Genomic DNA, 20,698 nt, shown 5'->3' with positions numbered 1-20,698 from the left:
GATAACTAGATGAGAATTATAATTGGGCCTTAATTGAGAAATTGAGTTTTAAGGTCTAAAAATTAAGAGTCCAAAATTTTATTTGTATTTTAATTTTTTGAGTTTAATAATTAGGTTGATTTTTAGTCTTTTTTTAGTTTAATTTTATTTTTGATTTTTTGTTTATCAAGTGAAGAGTAAAAAAAAATAGGTCAAAAAATAAAAAAAAAATGTGGGATTATTTTGCAAAAAAGAACTCTATAGATTTGGTCTTAAATTTGATTTTAGACTTTGAAACTTCAAGATCAATTGCCTAAGGAAATTCTTGGTTCCAAAGTCATTGGAAAAAGGAAAGATTGCAAAGGGAATAAAATCCAAAATGAAATCCTAGATTTAGTAGGGCTTGAAAATTTTTTAAATTGAAAGGAATTGAATCCTTATATAAAGAATGCCAATCTGTAATCAAAGTGACACATAAGTAAAATGAGCAATTAGCCTCAAACACTGATAAAAACAGAGAGTAAAGGGGAGCAAAAAAATTATAAACACAGCAAAGCAAGTGTTTTAAGAAGTTTTTAAGCTAGGGAAATTTTAAAAAATTTTTAGGTAGGCAACCTAATAGGCATTCAACCAGGTAACAAACAATCAGTAAGAGGAAAAATTAGTCAACAAAGCAAAGATAGACAACTAAAAGCATTTAGTCAAAAACCCACGACCTCAATCAGTCCAAGCAATCCCCAATCAGCAGAAACCAACACTCAGTAAACCTAATCAATTCTCAATCAAACGAGAAATAAAAAGTAATCACAAGGAATAAGTAATAATCAATTAAGAAAATTCCAACAATCAGTAGCATAAAAGTTTTCTAAGTCTCGATCTTGGGTTTTGGAAGTTCAATTTTTAAGTTTTGATCTTTGGGTTCTTTTTGCAATTTCTAGGATTATTTAGATTCTAGTTCAATCTTTGGGCTTTAGTTTAATTTTTGGAGCTAGGTTTTAATTTCTAAGTTTTTATGTTGATTTCTAGCTTTTGTTTTGAATTGCTGGGAATTTTTTGGGATTTTTTATTTCTAGGCTTTGGTTGAACTTGTTTGAATTTCTATGATTAGGTTGAATTTTTAGATTTTTTATTTGAATTTTTTGACAAAGATTTTAAGTTTTTCGATAAGTTTCATAATGGTCGAAAGGTTTTGCAGTGGCTAGATTCTAGATTTTCTGGGTTTTGGTTCAACTTTGAGACTCTATTTAAATTTTTCGATGTCGAATTTTGTAACTTTAGTAAAAAATTAAGGGTGATTGAATTTTCTGGTGAGGGATTTTAAAGGGAAGGCAAAGAAAATTATGGTTAGAGAGAAATACAGTTAAGCAATTTTGAAAAAAAAAAGAAGGTTTTTGACTTTTATACAAAGACGAAATGGTGTCATTTTGGGAGTCCTAGATCCACGCTCCAACCTAGGGGATCCACGTGCCAACCCATTTTGAACCAAACCTGATCACAAGTTTCTGTTTTTTGTTTTTAGTTTTGATTTTATTTATTTTTTGTTTATTTATTTATTATTTTAAGTGCTGATAAAATTTAAAAACTGATGAGAAAACAAAAAAAAAAAAAATTGGTAAGATTTTTATAGTTTTATTTACATGATTTTTTTCTTTTGATTTTTACCTAATATATAATTGCATACTTTTATTTTGATATTTTTGCATGCATATATATATATATATATGTGTGTGTGTGTGTGTATGAATTATTCTTAATATTTTATTTGTAGGAATATATATGTTTGCATCATTTATTACTTAATATTTTATTTGCATGATTTATTTTATATATTTGCATGATTTATTAAATATTTGCATGATATTTTTGCATGTTTATTTTTGTTTGATTTATTATGATATCTATGGTATGATTGTTGCATCATTTGATATTTATTGCATGATATTTTTCTTAGAATTTTGGTATGACTATATTTTGTAGATAAATAAAAAGAGTTGAAATTTAATAAGATATTTAATGAATCCAATGACAGAACTTCTTCAATTAAATAAAAAATTTATTTTGAATACTTTTGAGATGTGAAAATTTTCTTTTTTAGTTAAAGCCTAAGGATTTTTTTTAATATTTAAATATAAAAATTAATTAAAAAAAAAACCTTATTTGATTAAGGCTTAAACAATATAACATGTGTTTAATTTGATACCAATTTTAGGCGTAATAGATTGCTAAAACCTTTTCTACACGTAACCAACTTCCAAACTTAGTTCTGTTGATATAGACCAAAATTTATTATTTTTAGGGACCCTTAGATTAAACTTAGGATAACCTTAAAAAAGATAGATTCACATAGGTAGCTATTCACACCTAGATAAAAAATATTTGTAGTGATTCTATGATTTTTGTGTATAATGGGTAAGTTCTTGAAACTTGAACGTTATAACAAATGCTTTTTATGTTTCCACAAACTACCACCACCACTGACAACTAAAAATGTCCAATTAATCCTGTTTAGCTACCCCACTGCCATCAACAACCAAAAAAACACAAAAATAATAACAACAAAAACCACAATTCTTATTTAAGTGAGAAACCCAATAAAAAAAACTTAGCAAAAATTGTAGCAAAATATGAAGAGGTGTTTTGATTTTTGGATGGTTTTGGTTTTATGAATGATTTAAGGGGATTCATTTAGGGTTTGTAGAAAAGGTGAGAGGATATGGTCTTTTTTTTTTTGTTGTAAAAAGCAGTAACGACAGCAATGATGCGTAAAGGCTAACGATAAAGATGTTAGATTTAAGCAAGCCAAAATCATGGAAAAAAAAAAGAAGAAAGGAAAAACAATATAGTGAGAAACGGGGTTCGTTGAACAGTGAGGATTAAAGGTTGAAGCTGTCAACTTTGATATCAAATCTAGGAAAAATCAGAAGCTTTTGGGAAAAGTTGAGTTGAGAACAGAAAAAAGAAGGTAAAAGAGAATCTTTTAATGTATTTAGACCTCGAACCAACAATCGATCATGGTAGTCGATATGACTATGAGGTGTCAAAATCTAGGTTGACAAAGGTCAGCTTTTGCTTTTTTTAGAGAAAAAAGAGTTTTTTTAAAGAAATGATGAAGCGGGTTGAAAAAAAAAAGATTTATCTTTTATAAAGTTAGAAAAAAAAAGGAACCAAGTTAGACCTAAACCCAAAAATTCAACCCGTGATCGTCAAACTATTACCCATCCGACCTATAACCCATTTTTACAAATTAGGTTGATATTATTCGGGCCTTATGGAGAAAAGATTGGCTATTGTAGCTTGGACCTAGCCAATCCAAAACTTTTGAAGATTTGAACTGCATGATTTTCTTTTAAGTGAACTTCTTTGGATTCAAAGTCCAAAAGCTTCATTTGGGTATATTTCCTTCTCCTTTTGTTTATTTGTTTTATTATGTCCTTAATATTTTTATGTCTGTTGATGTTGCTTTTAGGAATGGTGAAAAATAATAATCATAATAATAAATAAAATGAATGTAGTTATATTCTTGAAAATCAATTTGTTTGTAAATAAAAAGAAATTTGAATAAAAAGTGAAGGCTAATAATTTCCTGACTTAAAGATGATATTTTCAAAAAGGATTTAAAATATATATATATAAGATAATATTTTTAAGTAAATATAATTTTTTAAAATCTTACCTAAATATTGAAATGGATTCAAATAATTATTTTTACAAAGAAATATTATCTTATTTTCAAAAAAATATTTAAATAAATCACTTAAGTGAAGAATCAATGTTTATTTAATTTCACCTAAATATTAGAGAGTTAAAAAAATAAATAAAATAAATAAAAATATCTCTAACAACAAAATGCCATCATCATCCTAAACAAAATCTACTCAAGGAAGAAATATAATTACGTAAATGCTCATGTTGTCATTTATACATTTTTTGCATTAATAATAAATGTAAAATAATAAAATAATAATTTGAAAATAAATTAGAATAAATAGAATATATATTTTTTTAAGAAAAATAATTTTGAAAACCCTACCTAGAAGGAATTCAAATCATATTCAAATCATATTTTTACTAAAGAATATCATCCTCATTTTTACCAAAATTAATTATAAGAATTTTTTAAGTGAAGAATTAATTTTAATAAATTTTGCTTAGATACAGGGAGAATTAAAGAAATTATTTTAACACAATAAATAAATAAATAAAATTTTTTTATCATCAAATGTTTTTTAAAACAATAATGAAAAAAATTAAAAGAGATAAAATTAAAAATTTATAAGATGGAATTAAATTGGTCATTCACATCTTTAAATGTGTATTTGTATCCTTCCTTTACTTCAAGCTACATTACTTACATTTTATTATTATCAAAAAATATATAAAGTAATAAATAGGAATTTTGAAAAATTATTTTTTTATTAGAAATAAAAGTTAATATTTTTAAGTAAAAATAATTTTTGAGACCTTATTTAAATATTGAAAGATTTTTCGATAATTATTCTTTTTAAAAAAATATTATGTTAAATTTTAATGATTATTATGAGAATTTCAAGTAAAAAAATATTTTTAAAATTTCCCCTCAGTATTGGAGAATTTAGAAAATAAGTTTAAAAACTAAATATTTTCATTTTATTCCCAAATAAAATGTCTCAAAGAGATTTTATGAAAAAATAAATAAATAAAATTGGAGAAATTATTTTAAATATCTAAATTAAGATTATTTTTATTAAAACAAAATGATACATGTGATCACTTAATATCGTTTTTAAAATAGGTGTTGTAGGATACTAATATTTTTTCATGTGTAATGGTATTCTTAAATCTAACTTTATTTTTTACAAACACAAAAATTATCTTTTTAATAAATTTGAATTAATTTTAAATTATAATTTTTTTAAGTAATCAATCACAATTAATAAAAAAAAATTGATAATAACTTTTTATTACGATTTTGATTTAAAAATTTTATTTAACGATCTCAAAACCGAAATGATTTAATTTTTAAATATTAAAAAAATTCGAACACTAATAAATTAGCAAAGATGTATGACAATTGACAAAACAGAAAAAAAAAAAAAAAAAAAAAAAAAAGTGGACAATTAGTACAATAAAATAAAGTGAAAATTCCATGATGTCCTACCTTGTGCCCTGTTACCTTTGACCTTGTGATCCTTCCTCAATCCTCCCTGGAAGGCGGAGATAACTAAAAAAATCAGGAATTAGTATGGCAAGAGAGATAATTTTCTAGTCCTCTTTTTCTGTCTTAATTGGTTAAAAAATTATTGCCATCATAGAATTTATGGGTGATTTATTGTTTTTTTGCCCTCAATGATCAATTGTGTGAACAGTTAAATTGGAAATATACTAGACAAAATTTAAAAACTTCTTATCACTAAAAAAAAAAGTGTAATTATATATATATATATATGAAATTATCAAATTCCATTTGCCACCATCACTCAATCATCGTTGTAGCATACCAAAATCTCAGAAAACTTAGGGGAAAAAAAGACCATGCAGTGCTACTTCTGCAATCACGTACATGCCTCATCAATTTTGGCAAGTAATGAAAATAGGTGAGAATGCATTTTGTGAAAAGGCTATGAAGCTTATGCTACTATAAATCTCAGGGTAAAAAGATGGTGGTATCTTTGCTTTGGGGTTTTCATTAATGAAAAGAAAAAAAGAAAAGAAGAAAAAGACTACTTTTGGTAATGGACATAACTGATTGATGGTTCATTTTTTGTCTAGAATCATCCGATGTTCGATAATCATTTTGATCTCAATTAATTTTAAATACAATCAGATCGAATTTCATAAGAAAATAAGCTCTTTTAAACTTAATTTTTTTTGTCTAGAACCCTCTAATGTTTGGTAATCACTTTGATCTTGATTAATTCGGAGTCTAATCGGATTGAACTTGATAAGGGAATAAAGCTTTTTCAAATCTATTTTTTTCATTCATAAGACTCAAAATCAAGACCTTACTTAAAAAAAATCAATTTTCTTACTACTCGGATCAACAAGCATTGATGGATTGATGATTCATTGCTAATTAAAGAGTATTATTTATATTTATATATATATATATCAATAATATTCTTTCTTTTTTTTTCTTTTTTGTAATACTGTATTTTTCTCCCACTTTTGCTACTTCTCCACTACTCGCCACAACAAGCCAAGTAGATATGCAGGAGGTGTCTTTGTCTTTGTCTTTACACACGAAGCTAATCCACAATTTTGGCATGTATATACCATATCACGATTGAAGTTAGAGAAATACGCTCATTGGAAAAGATGATTCCATGTTTGCCAGGACATGGGTTTTTCATTCTCTTAGGCTAGCTAATAAAGACAACAAGTCAACAAATTATTCACAAGCCTGGAACACAAAACAATTCTCTCTTTGGTGTCAATTTAACTAAGAATTTATCCCCCAACAGATATTCCAAAGCTCATAATTAAGCTCAAGTTGAACATAAATTGACTTGGACTCTTTGGTTCTTAATAATCACTCACATTCGATGTGGGATGAGATATTATAGATTGATAGGAAAAGAATTATTTCTTATTGTATAATCCAACTTTTTTTTAATAGTTGAAGTTTTTAAAAGAGTTTGATTAAGAATTTTGTACTTGTATTAGTGGAATTTGATTAAAATTTTCTCTTTTCAATTTCAATCATGTTGCTTAAACAGCTTTGAATTTTTTTCGAATGCAAATGACTACAATGAGCGTACAATCATGATCAACTAGCTTCTTCGAAGGCCAAAACCAGTTGGGGCGAGCTCAATTGAGAAACTTCGCTTCCCCAAATCATTCACCTTTTGAGAAAGGGCATGTTTTACTAGAATTAACAATTACTAGCTACTACTATTCAATTAGCATTGTCCTTTATAAAGATGATAAAAAAAACCTCACCTTCCTCGCTTTTTCCCCTAAAATGGTCATATCTATATACACACACAAAAAACAAACAACAATTTATAAAACATGAAATTAAAATTAAGTTATGAAAATAGCAATTTATTAATATTTCGTTTTGATGACGGGTGAGAAGAGAGTTTTTCCTACCATTACATCATTTTATCATTATATCTTTATTATAATAATAAATATGTGATGATGTGATGGTAATAGCGGATTTATATATTATCGTGGACAACCTCAAATATTGAAAAATAAAAAAATTTATATTAAACATTCTCAATTTTTTTCAATACCTTAAAAAATAAAAAATAAAAAAATTTTAAAAAAATTTATGAACACTCTAAAATATTTTTTGAATATTATTTTCGATAAATTTGTTGACGGTACTTCACATATATAAAATAGAGAATCCCATTAAAAATCTTAGGTGGAAATCCATCCCCCGACCATCCACATAATCCACTAAATCTATAGTTTCATGGCATGATCTCCAAAGATTTTCTTGTTTTAATTAGTTTCTTTCGTAGTCCTTCCCATCCATTTCACACGTTAATTTTAGGTACAAGGCTGCACTTTGGTGGTCAATATAAGTAAAGTGGCTAAAATTAACAAAGTAGTAATAATCAATTAATATAATATATATATAGCTGGATACAACCAAAATCAAAATTGTCTCCTCCTTGCTGAAGGGTTCAAAAATTTTTCCCAATAAAATTGATACAAAGAAAAGAATTCATACACTCTTGGGTCAACAGAACACCACTCTTAAAAGTGAAAGAAAAAATAGTAAAAAAAAAGTTGGGAAACAAGCACAATGCATTTTTCCCTCTCAAACTCTTGATCAGTCCAAAAACAAAACAGAAACCGCTTTAACCTCAATTATTGTTCCAAACCCCACAATTCTTTTTCCTTCTACGCATCCCTAAGCCAATGCCCGACTCAAATAAATCCCTGCTCAAACCCCCCCCCCCCCTTCACTTAACAACCTAAAACCCCACCTCCTCAAACCACGAAAACCCTCAACCATGTTAGTTTCTCCAGCAATGCCAATACTCCTGGTGGCGATGCTGCAGCTAACTCTAAGTACCGTCGCCGCCACCTCGTACCCTGATTTTCAACTCTTGAATGTGAAACAAACTCTCTTTGGGACAAAAACACCTAGGCCTCCCTCAACATCTGAATATCCCCAGCTTTCCGATGTTAGTGAAAGCGATCATCAAGGGAAATGGAAGCTGAAACTTGTCCATAGGGACAAGTTATCTTCCAACACTACTACTACTACTTTTCACGACCATAGCCACCGTTTTCATGCACGCATGCAAAGGGATGTGAAAAGGGTGGCAAGTCTCCTTCGTCGCCTCTCTGGCGGAGGAGGACAGGAGGGTGACGCTGCTTATGAGGTGAACGATTTTGGGTCAGATGTGGTTTCAGGAATGGACCAAGGAAGTGGAGAATACTTTGTGAGAATAGGCGTTGGTAGCCCACCAAGAAGTCAATACATGGTTATTGATTCGGGCAGTGATATTGTTTGGGTCCAGTGTCAGCCTTGTAACCAATGTTATAGACAATCCGACCCGGTTTTTAATCCGGCTGATTCTGCTTCTTACTCTGGCGTCTCTTGTGGCTCTTCTGTTTGTGACCGGATTGAGAATTCGGGCTGCCATGCGGGTCGGTGTCGGTATGAAGTTATGTATGGTGATGGGTCTTATACAAAAGGGACCCTGGCGTTTGAAACACTCACTTTTGATCGAACCGTGGTTAAAAATGTAGCTATTGGATGTGGGCATATTAACCAGGGCATGTTCATTGGGGCAGCCGGGTTGTTGGGCCTTGGGGGTGGATCCATGTCACTAGTGGGTCAATTGGGTGGTCAAACAGGGGGTGCATTTAGTTACTGTTTAGTGAGTCGGGGTACAGACTCATCCGGGTCATTGGTATTCGGGCGCGGAGGAATGCCGGTGGGTGCTGCATGGGTCCCCTTGCTACGTAACCCACGGGCCCCGAGTTTTTACTATGTTGGGCTTTCGGGTCTTGGAGTAGGAGGCATTCGAGTGCCCGTATCCGAAGACATTTTTCGGCTTACTGAATTGGGGTACGGAGGGGTTGTTATGGACACTGGCACCGCCGTGACAAGGTTCCCAACCTTGGCTTACAACGCCTTTCGCGATGCTTTCATCTCCCAAACGGCTAACCTCCCTCGGGCCTCCGGAGTATCCATATTCGATACATGCTACAACTTATGGGGTTTTGTATCGGTTCGGGTTCCAACAGTATCATTTTATTTCTCAAGGGGGCCAATCCTGACCCTACCCGCAAGGAACTTTCTTATTCCTGTTGATGATGTGGGAACTTTCTGCTTTGCATTTGCTTCCTCGGGGTCAGGACTTTCGATAATAGGGAACATCCAGCAAGAGGGGATCCAAATTTCCTTTGATGGAGCCAATGGGTTCGTGGGGTTTGGCCCCAATGTTTGCTAAGCCGATGATGATGTAAAGAAATAGTGAATTTTGCTAGGTACTTAAACTATATATATATATATATATATAAATATGTCTCATGTATTAATAATGTCATGTGCTACTTGTCCTACAGTCTATGATTTTGATTAAAGTTTTGCCTTTTTCCTATTGTAAATATCTATATATAGTGTGATTGTGTAAAGTTTATGCAAAAAGACAATTGAGGTAACAGAAAAATAAAGTGAAGGGCATGTAGATGATAGATTTAATAATTTTAGATATAATACAATAATATAATATAAAAATAATATGAATTAAAATTTTAATTAAAAATATATTTAGAACTGTAATATAATAATTTTTATATTGTATAAACAAACTTTAATATGAAACGCAAAATTGCTAAATCTACGGATTCGTAAAGAGTCAAATACTGGGCAAGAGCAATATGCAGACAGTCAAAAGGAAGAATGATAAAAAAGATCTTATAGTTGGAGCAATGCACCCTTTATGTAAAACATGAGAGGATCCAAAGATTGGCCCCTTTTACACCATGTTTGTATAGTAGGTAGGTAGTATAATTCAGATTTCAGAGGTCATGGCTTTGGCTTTGGGTGGAAATGACCTTGATTGACCTGCACGTTGCTGATTGCCCACCAGCTTTTTTTACATCATCTTCACACACGAAGATTCCTTTGGCTCTGTATTTCTAACAAGGCTAGGCCATGTTGAAATCATGAGAACTTGGGGGAGCCACCACTCGGTGGACATGTGAAGCTATCACTAGGCCGTGTTTTTAAGCCCTGAGTTTGGAGTGCGTTCAAGCAATGACTTTTACAAAGGCATCTACTTTTTCCTTTATTGCTAGATTTTTGAGATGGGAAGTCTGTTACCTTTGCCGCTTTTCAAGATTGGTGAGATTAAGAGTAAAGACAACCTCCCTTTCTCCTCCCTAAGTAACTTGAAGTAGATTTCGTAATTTTGTTTATTTATTTCATATTTAATATATATAAAATATCAAAATTATTATATCAAAATTTATGTGGAAATATCAAATGTAAATTATATTTTTTAATTTTTTTTTAAGTTTATATGTATTTTATTAAAATTTTAAATTGTGTTATTTGTATTTTTTTTATATGATATTATTATATTATGTTTAAAATTATCTGAATTAGACAAAAAAGTAAAGGAACTTTTTTAACGGTGGATACTTAGTTTTGCAAATTAAAAACTCCATCGGGATTTTGAAAGCGGTTTCGAGGCCCACAAAAGTAAGAATTTGTTTGGTGAAGTCGGTGAAACAAGGGGAATCAACAAAAGCGAGGGCGAAGCTATGGCAGAAAATCAGGATCGTTTGGGATATACTTCAAAATTTTACAGACACCCATTGCCCAAAAGAATACTTGTCAAAGCAAAAGTGATAGTTGTTCGACAGTCTTTATCACCTGCCAGTGGTTGTCGAGATTAAACCCTAAACAGTCTAACAACACTTGTTCACCGTGAAGAAAAGTTCCATTCTATTATATGTCATTTCGGCTCAACGGCTTCAAGACATTTTGCAAACATTTTCTTTCTTTATTTGACTTTTGCTAGTTTTGCAGAATTGACTGTAGTTGAAAATAATTTCGATAACCAACTATCTATCTTGTGATCGTCGATAAAATATCAAATTTTTAATTTCATCGGCCAAAATTTAATGGCTTTTGGTTGGAAAAATTACTTGGAAGAAAAACAGGAAAAAACGTAAAGGTAGAATTTGCAGCAGGTTCAAAACCTCTCAATTTTGAACTCTTTTCTAATAGGGCCAAAGGCCAGTGAAGTTTGTTCAGAGTCATCTGCTGCCCCTATTCTCCTTTCTTTCTTCCCCGTCCTCCCTACTGGACCTGAAAAAGTTTGTGGAAAATGTAATTTGATTGAGTCCATACTGAAGCTTCTTTGCATTCGATTGTCTACCTTGCAGTTTCACCCAAGCCTTGATGGAATGGATACGTCCAATGAAATTAGTCCCAATATCCCTTCTTCAGTGATGAGCAGAGGGACTTTTAAGGTGAAACAAGGGAAGCTTATGGACGAGCAAACAGTAATTTGGAAATCACAATCTGTATTTAAATTGAGAGCAAAAGAGATTAACTACAAAAGCTAAAAGTTCGATATACATTACAAAATAATTAGATATTTACAGTCAGCCTTGCCTTCCTATTTCTGCCTGCATCTGATAGGAATAAAAATTGCCTCTGGACTTCAAAAATCTCTCATAAGTCACCTTAATTTACAAAACATGAGTGACAGCGTTTAGCAGGCACAAGATGTGTGCAATTCACTGTTCTGATCAAAATTTTCAAATCTCAGACTTTCTTCGTGGAAACTTCAAGTACGAATGTATAAGGTCAGAAGAATGCAACAAAATTAAATGGCTGATCTCGCATAAATAGATATCTGAGATCTTCCACTGTTAATCGAGTTGCTAAGCTCCCACTTTAATCTTCATCAAAAGTAGAAGCAACCATTTTTCTTTTGTCATCCTACATAGATGCAAACAAAGAAATAAGTATTAGACAACAAGTATTCACCAGTCTGCCAACAACTCAAATTCTTCATCTCCAAAGGCCATAAAAACATTTGCTGGTCTTGCAAATTCCATAAAAGACCCAGAACGTCATAATGAACAATTATTATACAGCAATCCTTGTAATGATATCCAAATCAACAATACCAGAAAGAATTAATAGTTCGCATCCCAAATCATAGCTGCTAAGTCAATTGGCTTCCCTAACTAAAAGTGGCAAATTCAGGTAGGTAGATCCATTCTGACTTTCAACAGTTAAGGCCCTTTAATGGTACCAGAAAATGATATTGCTTTCACTGTCAATCCATCAAATATACAAGAACCAGAGAGATTTAAAGGAAAATAAGAGTTTAACTACATCAAATCCCCATCCAACACCACCCCCCACCCCCCCCCCCCCCCAAAAAAAAAAAAAAGAAAACCTAATACTCAGATTAGCTATATAAATGAAGTTTATATAACTTTGACAATTATAAATCCTAGCACAATGTAAAAAAAGAAGGTACCTGAAGAGATATTATTCCATCTTCCACCGAGTCTTTAATGGTGATCCGAGTTACATTAAAAGGACGAGTCTGTCCAATTCTATGTGCATGATCAATAGCCTGGTCTTCAGTAGTTGGATTCCACCAAAGGTCCAGAAGGATAACATGACATGCAGCAACCATATTCAAACCAAGGTTTCCAGCTTTTAATGACATCAGCATCACAGTAACCTGCTAGAAAATCAATTGACGGGAGAAGTTAAAGTAAGAAACCCAATTAAATCATGTTCTACATCATTGATTTACTAAAGTAAAATGTTAAAACACACTCTTAATGATTACTCAAGTATTTAAAGAATACATGCACACATGTATGCAAGTCTACAGAATAATAACCAACTTACCCACTAAGAAACGACATAGACATTGGGGAATTACTTAAATTCATGAGGTAGGAACAAACCTCTGGGTCAGTATTGAAGTCTTTGACATTCCTGTCTTGCACAGCTAAAGACATTGCCTTGTCAAGCCTCCTATAGTTTATACTATGATTACATAGTGAGTGCTCAACCAAGTCCAACATACCAGTCCACTGTGAGAAAACAATTGCTTTTATTGGTCCGTCAGCTAGTGAGTACTGTTGTGTGCTCTACGAATCTAATTCCTGAATGGCCACGCTCCGTAAATGTCTACTCAGAAGACAAAGAAGTTTCAGTGCATCCAATAGAACTCTGTCCAGGACTTGAATTCTTTAATAAACACGTTGACTCGAGAATGTCAATAATGGCCCTGATTTTTTACGAACTATAGTCATCCTGCAAAATCACTAACTTTTCAAAGAGCTGAGGATGCATGGGACTGCCACTAAGACCATCTGCAAACAGCTCCTAAGATTAGCATTAGAGAAAACTATATCAGCAACAAGTTGTACTTTAGATGCAAGTGCAGGGCACATATTATCATCGCCTGTCAGACATTCTGACACACACTGGTAGCAGAAAACATGACCACAAATGGTAATAACAGGGTCATCAGGTGGATCCTATAAAAAGCATTAAGCGCTAGAATAATTATACAGGTTTTTTTGGAATAGTAAACTTTTCAGCTTGCTAGCCAGATACTATGAGAGTTGGAATTGAAATATATTTCACATCTACTGCCTATACCAAAGAGGATTAAAGGCAACAAAAAGTAATAATTAAGCAGTGGAAGGAAAAAAAAAAAACACTTCTAGAAAGCCACACCCCTCACTCCAATAATTTTAGGCTGTGTGTTGCCCTTTCAAGATTGAACAAATTGAATTGCCATTTCTGTCACCTTTGGTCTTAAAATATTAAAAATTACCATGACAGGGAACTTGCTTACATTCCTCAGAAATGCCATCATATAAAATTACAGATAAGTCATTGCTACAGTAACAAATTCAGATGATGTGCAATAAAGCCATATTTAGGCAAAATATTAGGTTCAAGAAAAACTCACATTGCATACAAGACAGATGGCAAAGGAAGTTTCCAAGCAGTTCAGTAGATTAATCAGCAATTTCTCTTGGAAGTGTCTATGCCATTTCTACAGAAACTTGTCCAACAAAGTTAGAGTTTCGAATGGAGTCAGGGTTAAAACCTTTGACAAGAAGTGGATGATCACTAGCCTGACGTAGGCGCAAAAGCAACAAAAGAATATTTGCATAATTCTGGTTCAGTGTGGCAGCAGTTACCTATGCCTGTCGGAAATATATATTATTTAAAAGATGTGTAGCTATCAGATGATAGAGAATATCGAAAAGCATGATTTAATCTTCACATAAGCAAGAAATTTTAATGGAAAGTTTAGGTTACCCCATATTTACAGCATGATTTCAGACTGATATGAGCATGAAATTAGTGTAAATGAAATATGACCAAGGTATTGTAAATGATATGTTCGCAAGACAACAGAAATCAACTGCTTGTAAATGACAGCATAAAACAATTTTCACTAATTTGTAGGAATTAAATATTTAAATCACAAAATTAATCCTTGTAAAGTGTGTTATCAGCCAATTAAATTCGTATGAGCCTAATAATCATTATGATTTTCTATAACAAAAAAATGTTTTGGAGCAATTTGAACATTCTACAAAATTGAATAAGATTATTAATATTATGTTAGTGGAAAGATGTTCAAGAACCCAATTAGCCCTATAAGGCTAACAAAAGAAGCTAAAAGAGTACAAACGAGTTACCTGTCAATTTTATCTAGCAATAGTGGGTGTTAATTGAAATTAGCAAGATTGAGCAGTATACTTTGGCCACCCAACTTACCACAAGATTCAAGTTCCACCTAAGGTCTAAATGATTGACCAAAAAAAAAAAAAACTAAAGTCTAAGTAGAACAAATGATTCTAGATAACAAGGAAGAAGAGGCATGTGAGTCTGCCTATTTTGGACCCTAAGGCAATAAAAGTTGATGCATACTATCAACTCAATATCACTCATGCATTATAATCACATACAGACAAGTTACACCATGTCTGACTCATCCTGCTATTATGAGAGAGTAAGCTCTTATTCATCTTACAACCTGCAGGCTGATGAAGAAAAATTACAGCAATCACCCACAAGGTTAGCTCTCTTACATTCAACAAAATTCAGAAAAACCCCATCTATTATTTTGGTTCAGGAAATAACATCTAATGATGGTTCAAGAAAACAGAAGGGAACTTTATCTATCTCTGTACAGTTGATGGTTTCATAACCTGCATCATCCCAAGTCTTAATCATGTAACATCATTTTGCTAGACAGTAAGACTAAACTTTTAATTGCATTGTAACATTATTCAAACCTCCCCACCTCCAAAAATAACCAAAAAAAAAAAAAATTCATTTTTGGGAGGTAGAGGTTCCTTGTTGAATCAGAAAAATTACTAGAATCATTTCATTATTATTTCCCAAACTATATTATTTTGAGCAGAAATAGAACATAATGATTTTCGAAGTACAATAATAGTGATTCAAACTTTGTATTTCAGATATACACCACACAGGGATTAAAAAAAAGACCTTAATTTGACAAACACTGGAATATGCTGTGGTTACAAATTAAAACAGACAGATAATTCCAATTGAAATAGTACACCAGTCACACATGTTTTAAAGAGCAACTTGAAAGTGGGAAAATATATGCAGAACGAAAGGCACCTTAAATTGAGAACGTGAAGCAGCTTCTAGCTGGGTACAGAAAGCCCGCTCCTCAGCTGTGAAGCCCACTTTAGCTGTGCAATTGACTTTGGTGGCAACTTAATTATTAGTTCCCAATTGACCAACGTTGCTAGATAGAAACTAATCAAATCAGCCAAAACAGCAATAAAGATTCAAAGCTTAAATCCAAATACAGCATACCTATATTAGATATACAGTTACTGATAATTGTTATACAGAAAAGTGATGATGCCACTTCTGCATAACAAGGATGAATCTGCAAAATGGGGGGTGTAAGGGCCTAAATTGCACATACTATGGGAATATATGGAGTATGTTTATTGTTTATAGGATCAAAATATGAACTTTCTACCAATACACCAAAATCTCGCCTCCTAAATATTGTTAGAGAAGGGAATCACCTTTCGTGCGACACAGCATTACTGTCTTCAAAACAGCTTGCAGCTTCTTGTAACCTTTTCCAGAATCTCTAGCTATCTGAATTTTTATACCATTGAAAATGTTTTATATACAAAATATGGTTCGTGTTTCAGGAACCTGAACTAGCTATATATATCATCAATAGCATTTTGTATAGGTGTTCCAGATAAGCACCACCTCCGCTTGGCTTTAAGACTGCAGCATGCTCTAGCAACTTGTGTTCAATGATTTTTGTTTGAGCTTCATCCAATATCACCCTAAACCAAATTACTCTAGCAGGCATACCAGCACTAGAATCAATTGCCAAGCTGTCAATTCCTTTCCTACCCTTTTGCCCCTTCTTACCAACATTAGATGTTTTCTTCCTCTTCTTGTTAATTGAAAATTCAGAAGATAATCCATACTTCTCCCCATTTTTTTCATCACTCTTATCATCATCAACAATATCTTGTTTAGGAACTTCATGGGTTACAATTTAATATGTTGTAAGAACCACATCATAATTGGAAAGTTCAGAAGGATCCTTGGTTCTGCTACCCCATGATAGATGAAAACAGAAAGTTTAGATTCCTCTGCAACTTTATGATCCAGCTCCCTCGCCCACTGTCGAAGAAAACTTGCAGGACACAACAAACGTCCCCTCTGGAGGCCGCTTTCTGCTGAATGCACCAAGAGAAGTACTCACGTCCAGAATTGACTTGCTATCATCAGATTCGCCACTCTGCTTTACTTTGTCCGACCAACCAGTGCCATTATCATCATCATCATCCAAATTCACTGCTACAGTTTCATGATTTACCACATCTTCTGATTTTGATTTGGACTCTAAAAACTTCTGCATTTGTATAAGAGCAATCCTTGAGATCGTTTTACCAGGATTCTGTAAGATCAAGCCATCATCAGTCTCAGCAGAAAATTTATGCTGCAAAATATGCATGAAGGCACATTGATCAATTATATAAATAAAATTAACACAGGATTTTAAACAAGTAACCTCATCATCAGCTAATATTCCACCCAAATAATACCCACTTCTTGTTTCTCTTTAAAGAATCCAATCTAATGCAATCTTCTGTAAAATTCAATGATCAAACAACCAATGTAACATAGCCAAAAAAAAAGAAAGAAAGAACCCATCTAAACAACATAAACCAAAGAATCATCCATAACAGCTAAAAAATAATACCTGATGTCTGAGAAGAGGAACAGAAAAAAGCCCATCAGGAAGAGTAGCTTCAACTTTTGGTTGGTTGAGGTCCTGCAAAAATCATATACAATCTTTCTAAACACATCAACTATGAACCAATTTTTAGCATCTTGTGATATAAAGCAGACAACAAAATATTATTCTGTACACACAAATCAAATGAAGAAAGGCCCAAGGACAAAATGGCAAGAAAAGAAACCCATTGCCAAATTCATACTCCATAATTTTAACATAAGTTTAAATTCACAATTGCAAACAGCCACGGGTAGCACAACAATTTTTGTCTGCATTTTTATACAAGAACTTTCAATGTTTACATGATAGTATAAGTGTTTGCTTTAAATATCATCAGAAAAGGTAACCAACATATTAAAGAGAATAAAGTTATGCACAAGAGGTGAAACTCAGAAGTTCAGCAAGTTTGTCTTAAACTTAAATAACCATAGAGTTTGCATTTTACAAAAGAAAAAAATGCATAATGAGGATATAGCTCTTTTTTATCAAAATAATATCACCCCAATGTTAGATGCAAGAATTCACAGACATAGTGTGAGATAACAAATTTCCATAATGCATCGTGGACCATCAAATGTTAAATCATGATACGAAAGAGGAAACTCTCAGATCCAACAAGATATACCTCCAGTGCTGCTTAATAAATCATTCTCTCATCATTTACAGGATCTCTTTCTTTACTTACTCCAGCACGGTATACAGGAACATCAGGACCAGCAAACTGTGTATAATTAACAGACTCTCCACGCATCAAAGATGGAGGAAGGATTCTACTAGTGTTTCCAAACATCATAACATCATCATTATTGCCCCTGCTATAACGATCTCTCATATAGCCCTGGCTACTGGCTATTGTAAAAACTAAGGCCAGCAAAATGGTTAGAGCTTCCACAAGCATCACGAATCTAACTGCTGCTCACATTCTCTACTAATTTTTCTGATTTGCTATTTGATCCAGAAAGTTGAAGAGATGGAGGTAGCGTCCTCTTTAGAGCCTGCTGAGACGTCATTTTCTCAAAATCAGTACCAGAACCATTAGCAATTTGAAAATTAACGGTCCGAGGCAGACCAATACTCCCACTCCTGGTAAAATATTCAGGATCATCATCTAGGGTGATGAGTTGAGTTGAGTTGAGGCTTTAAAATCATCATTGGGGCCATGTGTCAGAACTTTTGTCTTTGAATGATTATTACATCTGAAGAGTTTAAGTTAGAAAACTGTGCTTGATTGGGAGGAGGAGTCTTTTGAGACTGCATAGCATAACCTGCATATTTAAATATGGTTATATGGGTCAGTTGAATAAAACATTGTACTCTGAAACTTAGACCATATAGTAAGTTTGCAAAACACAGACTAACCAGTACTCCTTGAATTTGTGCCATGTGTAACAGTCCATTCTGGAAGAACCCTAAACGATGAGGTATTTCTGTCTCTGTCATCTTCTACCTCCAACTCCCTATCGGAAGAACTAATGTCTATTGGATTCATAGCTGCCATTAAAGTAGAAAAGTTACTTTTTTTCTCCTCATCTGAAGCAGAAAGCATATTCCTAAAAGGAAACCCAACCTGTGGGAAGAAATAATCAGTGTAGTGGCATGGCATACAGAACACTTGTATATACAACCACCCCCCCCCCCCCCCCTTTGGCCTAAAAATAAACAATATTTCCACTTAACAGGAATGGGCATCTTGAAATTAAGCTGCAAATCTATCCCTTTAAGAAAGAGCAACTTCTACAAGCTGAACCAAGGAAATCACAAGGCTGGTCCACATGTTCAGACATCTAACAGCTACTTCCTTCACAACAGCATTAAGAAAATAAGTGCAATTATTTAAAAATTATCACTTACAATTTCTTAAAAAGCTATAATTATTTATTAGTGGTTTTTTAAATATATAACTATGTTTTAAAAATTTTTCTATTTTAATTATTCAATTAAAAAAATAAAAAAAATTTACTTATTTTAATTAACAGCTTGATAAGAAGTAAAATAAACTAAAATTAAAAATGAAAAAAAAAGGTTGAGAAATAAAAAAAAAAATTAGCATTTTTGGTCGATAAAAAAATAATTAGCAGTTTTTAACTTATATTTTGGTCTTTGGCTTTTGGATTTGACCAAATAAATACTCAACGAGTGAAAAAAAAAATGTTGAACCAATTTTTTTTTCCAACCCATCTCTTATTCTTTTTTCATTTCCTTTTTGACTCTTTTCTTATGCCAAACTATATAGGAATTTCCATTATTTCAAAATTTATACAAAATAATTTTACAAACATATTTACAATTTTTCAATTCCATAAAATTAAAATTTTATTTCTATTTTCATTATTTTCTAATCAATAAACTAAACTATCAACAAAAATAGAACAAAATACATTAACTAAAAATAATAACAATACATAATTACAAAAAAAAAAAAAGAAAGAAAGAAAAATATACCAAACAACCAAGCAGTCAACATGGGTCGGGGCAGGAAGCATGCACGAATATCGGGCCGCTTTAGGAAAGACGCGCGAATCCTTCTATAAAACAACAACGTTTGAATATGGGTTATAAAACCTAAAAAACTCGATCGCTCTTTTTGCTTGTCATTATTTGTTTCTTTCTCTAAATATCAAAACACTATCACCTCTCTCTAGAAAATCAAAACTTCAAACATAAACTTTAAAGTTCTAGAATCCGAGCCTTTCATCAGCCGTTGCCATCGCCGCCAAAAACTTCGATCATCGATTGATCCAAATATTAGATCTTAAATTAAACATTTAATCATGATATAAACGTATGGGTAAAGATACAAAATTTTATTTATTTTTTTATTGTATATTTTTTATTTTATGATTTTATTAATACTATTTATTTATGATATATTTATTTAAACAAGTTGTTTTTTGATATGTCATTTCAATATAAATTATAAATATATTATAAATTTTGAAAGTTTAAATATAGGCGTGCATAAAATACTAAGTTCTATATGTTTAGAAATATTTAAGTTGGCAACTATCCTCTATATTGCCCGGTCACAAGGTATGCTATAATACCTACGTAGATAGCTTGTATTTTTGATGTATAGGATAACAATTTAATTTTAATTATTTGTTAAATCATCCTATTCAAATAATTATTTAATTTAAACTTTAAGAATTTTTGAAATTTTAAAAAATTAAACCAATTCAAGTCTTTCAACTGTTTTATCTTAATTTAAATCAAATAAAATTTATCTCAGAACTCACTTTTTCAAATATATATGTATAATACTTAAAATTTAAATAGTTTTTTCATATTAAAATTTTGAATGTTAGGAACTATTAAGGTAGCATTTGGTGTTATTTTCAAAATTATTATGGTAATGTAATCACTAAGGTGATCTTATTACCAAGGTGATCTTACTATTTGTAATTTGAAATCACTTGTTTGGTTAATAATTATTAATT

At 31.9% G+C, this 20,698-nt stretch overlaps 1 protein-coding gene and 1 pseudogene across 2 annotated transcripts; one reads left to right on the top strand and one right to left on the bottom strand.

Annotated features, from left to right (window-relative positions):
- The first annotated feature begins 7,871 nt into the window (after window positions 1–7,871).
- On the top strand, window positions 7,872–9,526 carry LOC111308386 (protein ASPARTIC PROTEASE IN GUARD CELL 2-like). Its single transcript, XM_022906708.2, has one exon. The coding sequence runs from the start codon at window positions 7,932–7,934 to the stop codon at window positions 9,381–9,383; it is 1,452 nt and encodes a 483-aa protein (XP_022762443.2). The 5' UTR covers window positions 7,872–7,931; the 3' UTR covers window positions 9,384–9,526.
- A 2,099-nt stretch (window positions 9,527–11,625) lies between these two features.
- LOC111309194 (helicase-like transcription factor CHR28) lies at window positions 11,626–18,774 on the bottom strand (annotated as a pseudogene). Its single transcript, XR_016330689.1, has 10 exons — window positions 18,621–18,774; window positions 17,887–18,526; window positions 17,226–17,297; window positions 17,034–17,111; window positions 16,021–16,919; window positions 15,599–15,728; window positions 13,902–14,142; window positions 12,883–13,461; window positions 12,441–12,650; window positions 11,626–11,890 (listed from the first exon to the last, which is right to left on the bottom strand). The product of XR_016330689.1 is annotated as a helicase-like transcription factor CHR28 (transcript).
- Between the last annotated feature and the right edge of the window lie 1,924 nt (window positions 18,775–20,698).

The sequence above is a fragment of the Durio zibethinus genome, chromosome 2 (assembly GCF_047325235.1).
Source record: "Durio zibethinus cultivar Kanyao isolate XHJ-2024 chromosome 2, ASM4732523v1, whole genome shotgun sequence".
Lineage (NCBI taxonomy): Eukaryota > Viridiplantae > Streptophyta > Magnoliopsida > Malvales > Malvaceae > Durio > Durio zibethinus.
The sequence above is the reverse complement of the archived record's forward strand: the minus strand, read 5'-3'. Positions and strand labels throughout refer to the sequence as shown.

Coding starts and splice junctions, on each gene's coding strand:
- LOC111308386 (XM_022906708.2), top strand. CDS start 7,932: ATGTTAGTTTCTCCAGCAATGCCAATACTCCTGGTGGCGATGCTGCAG.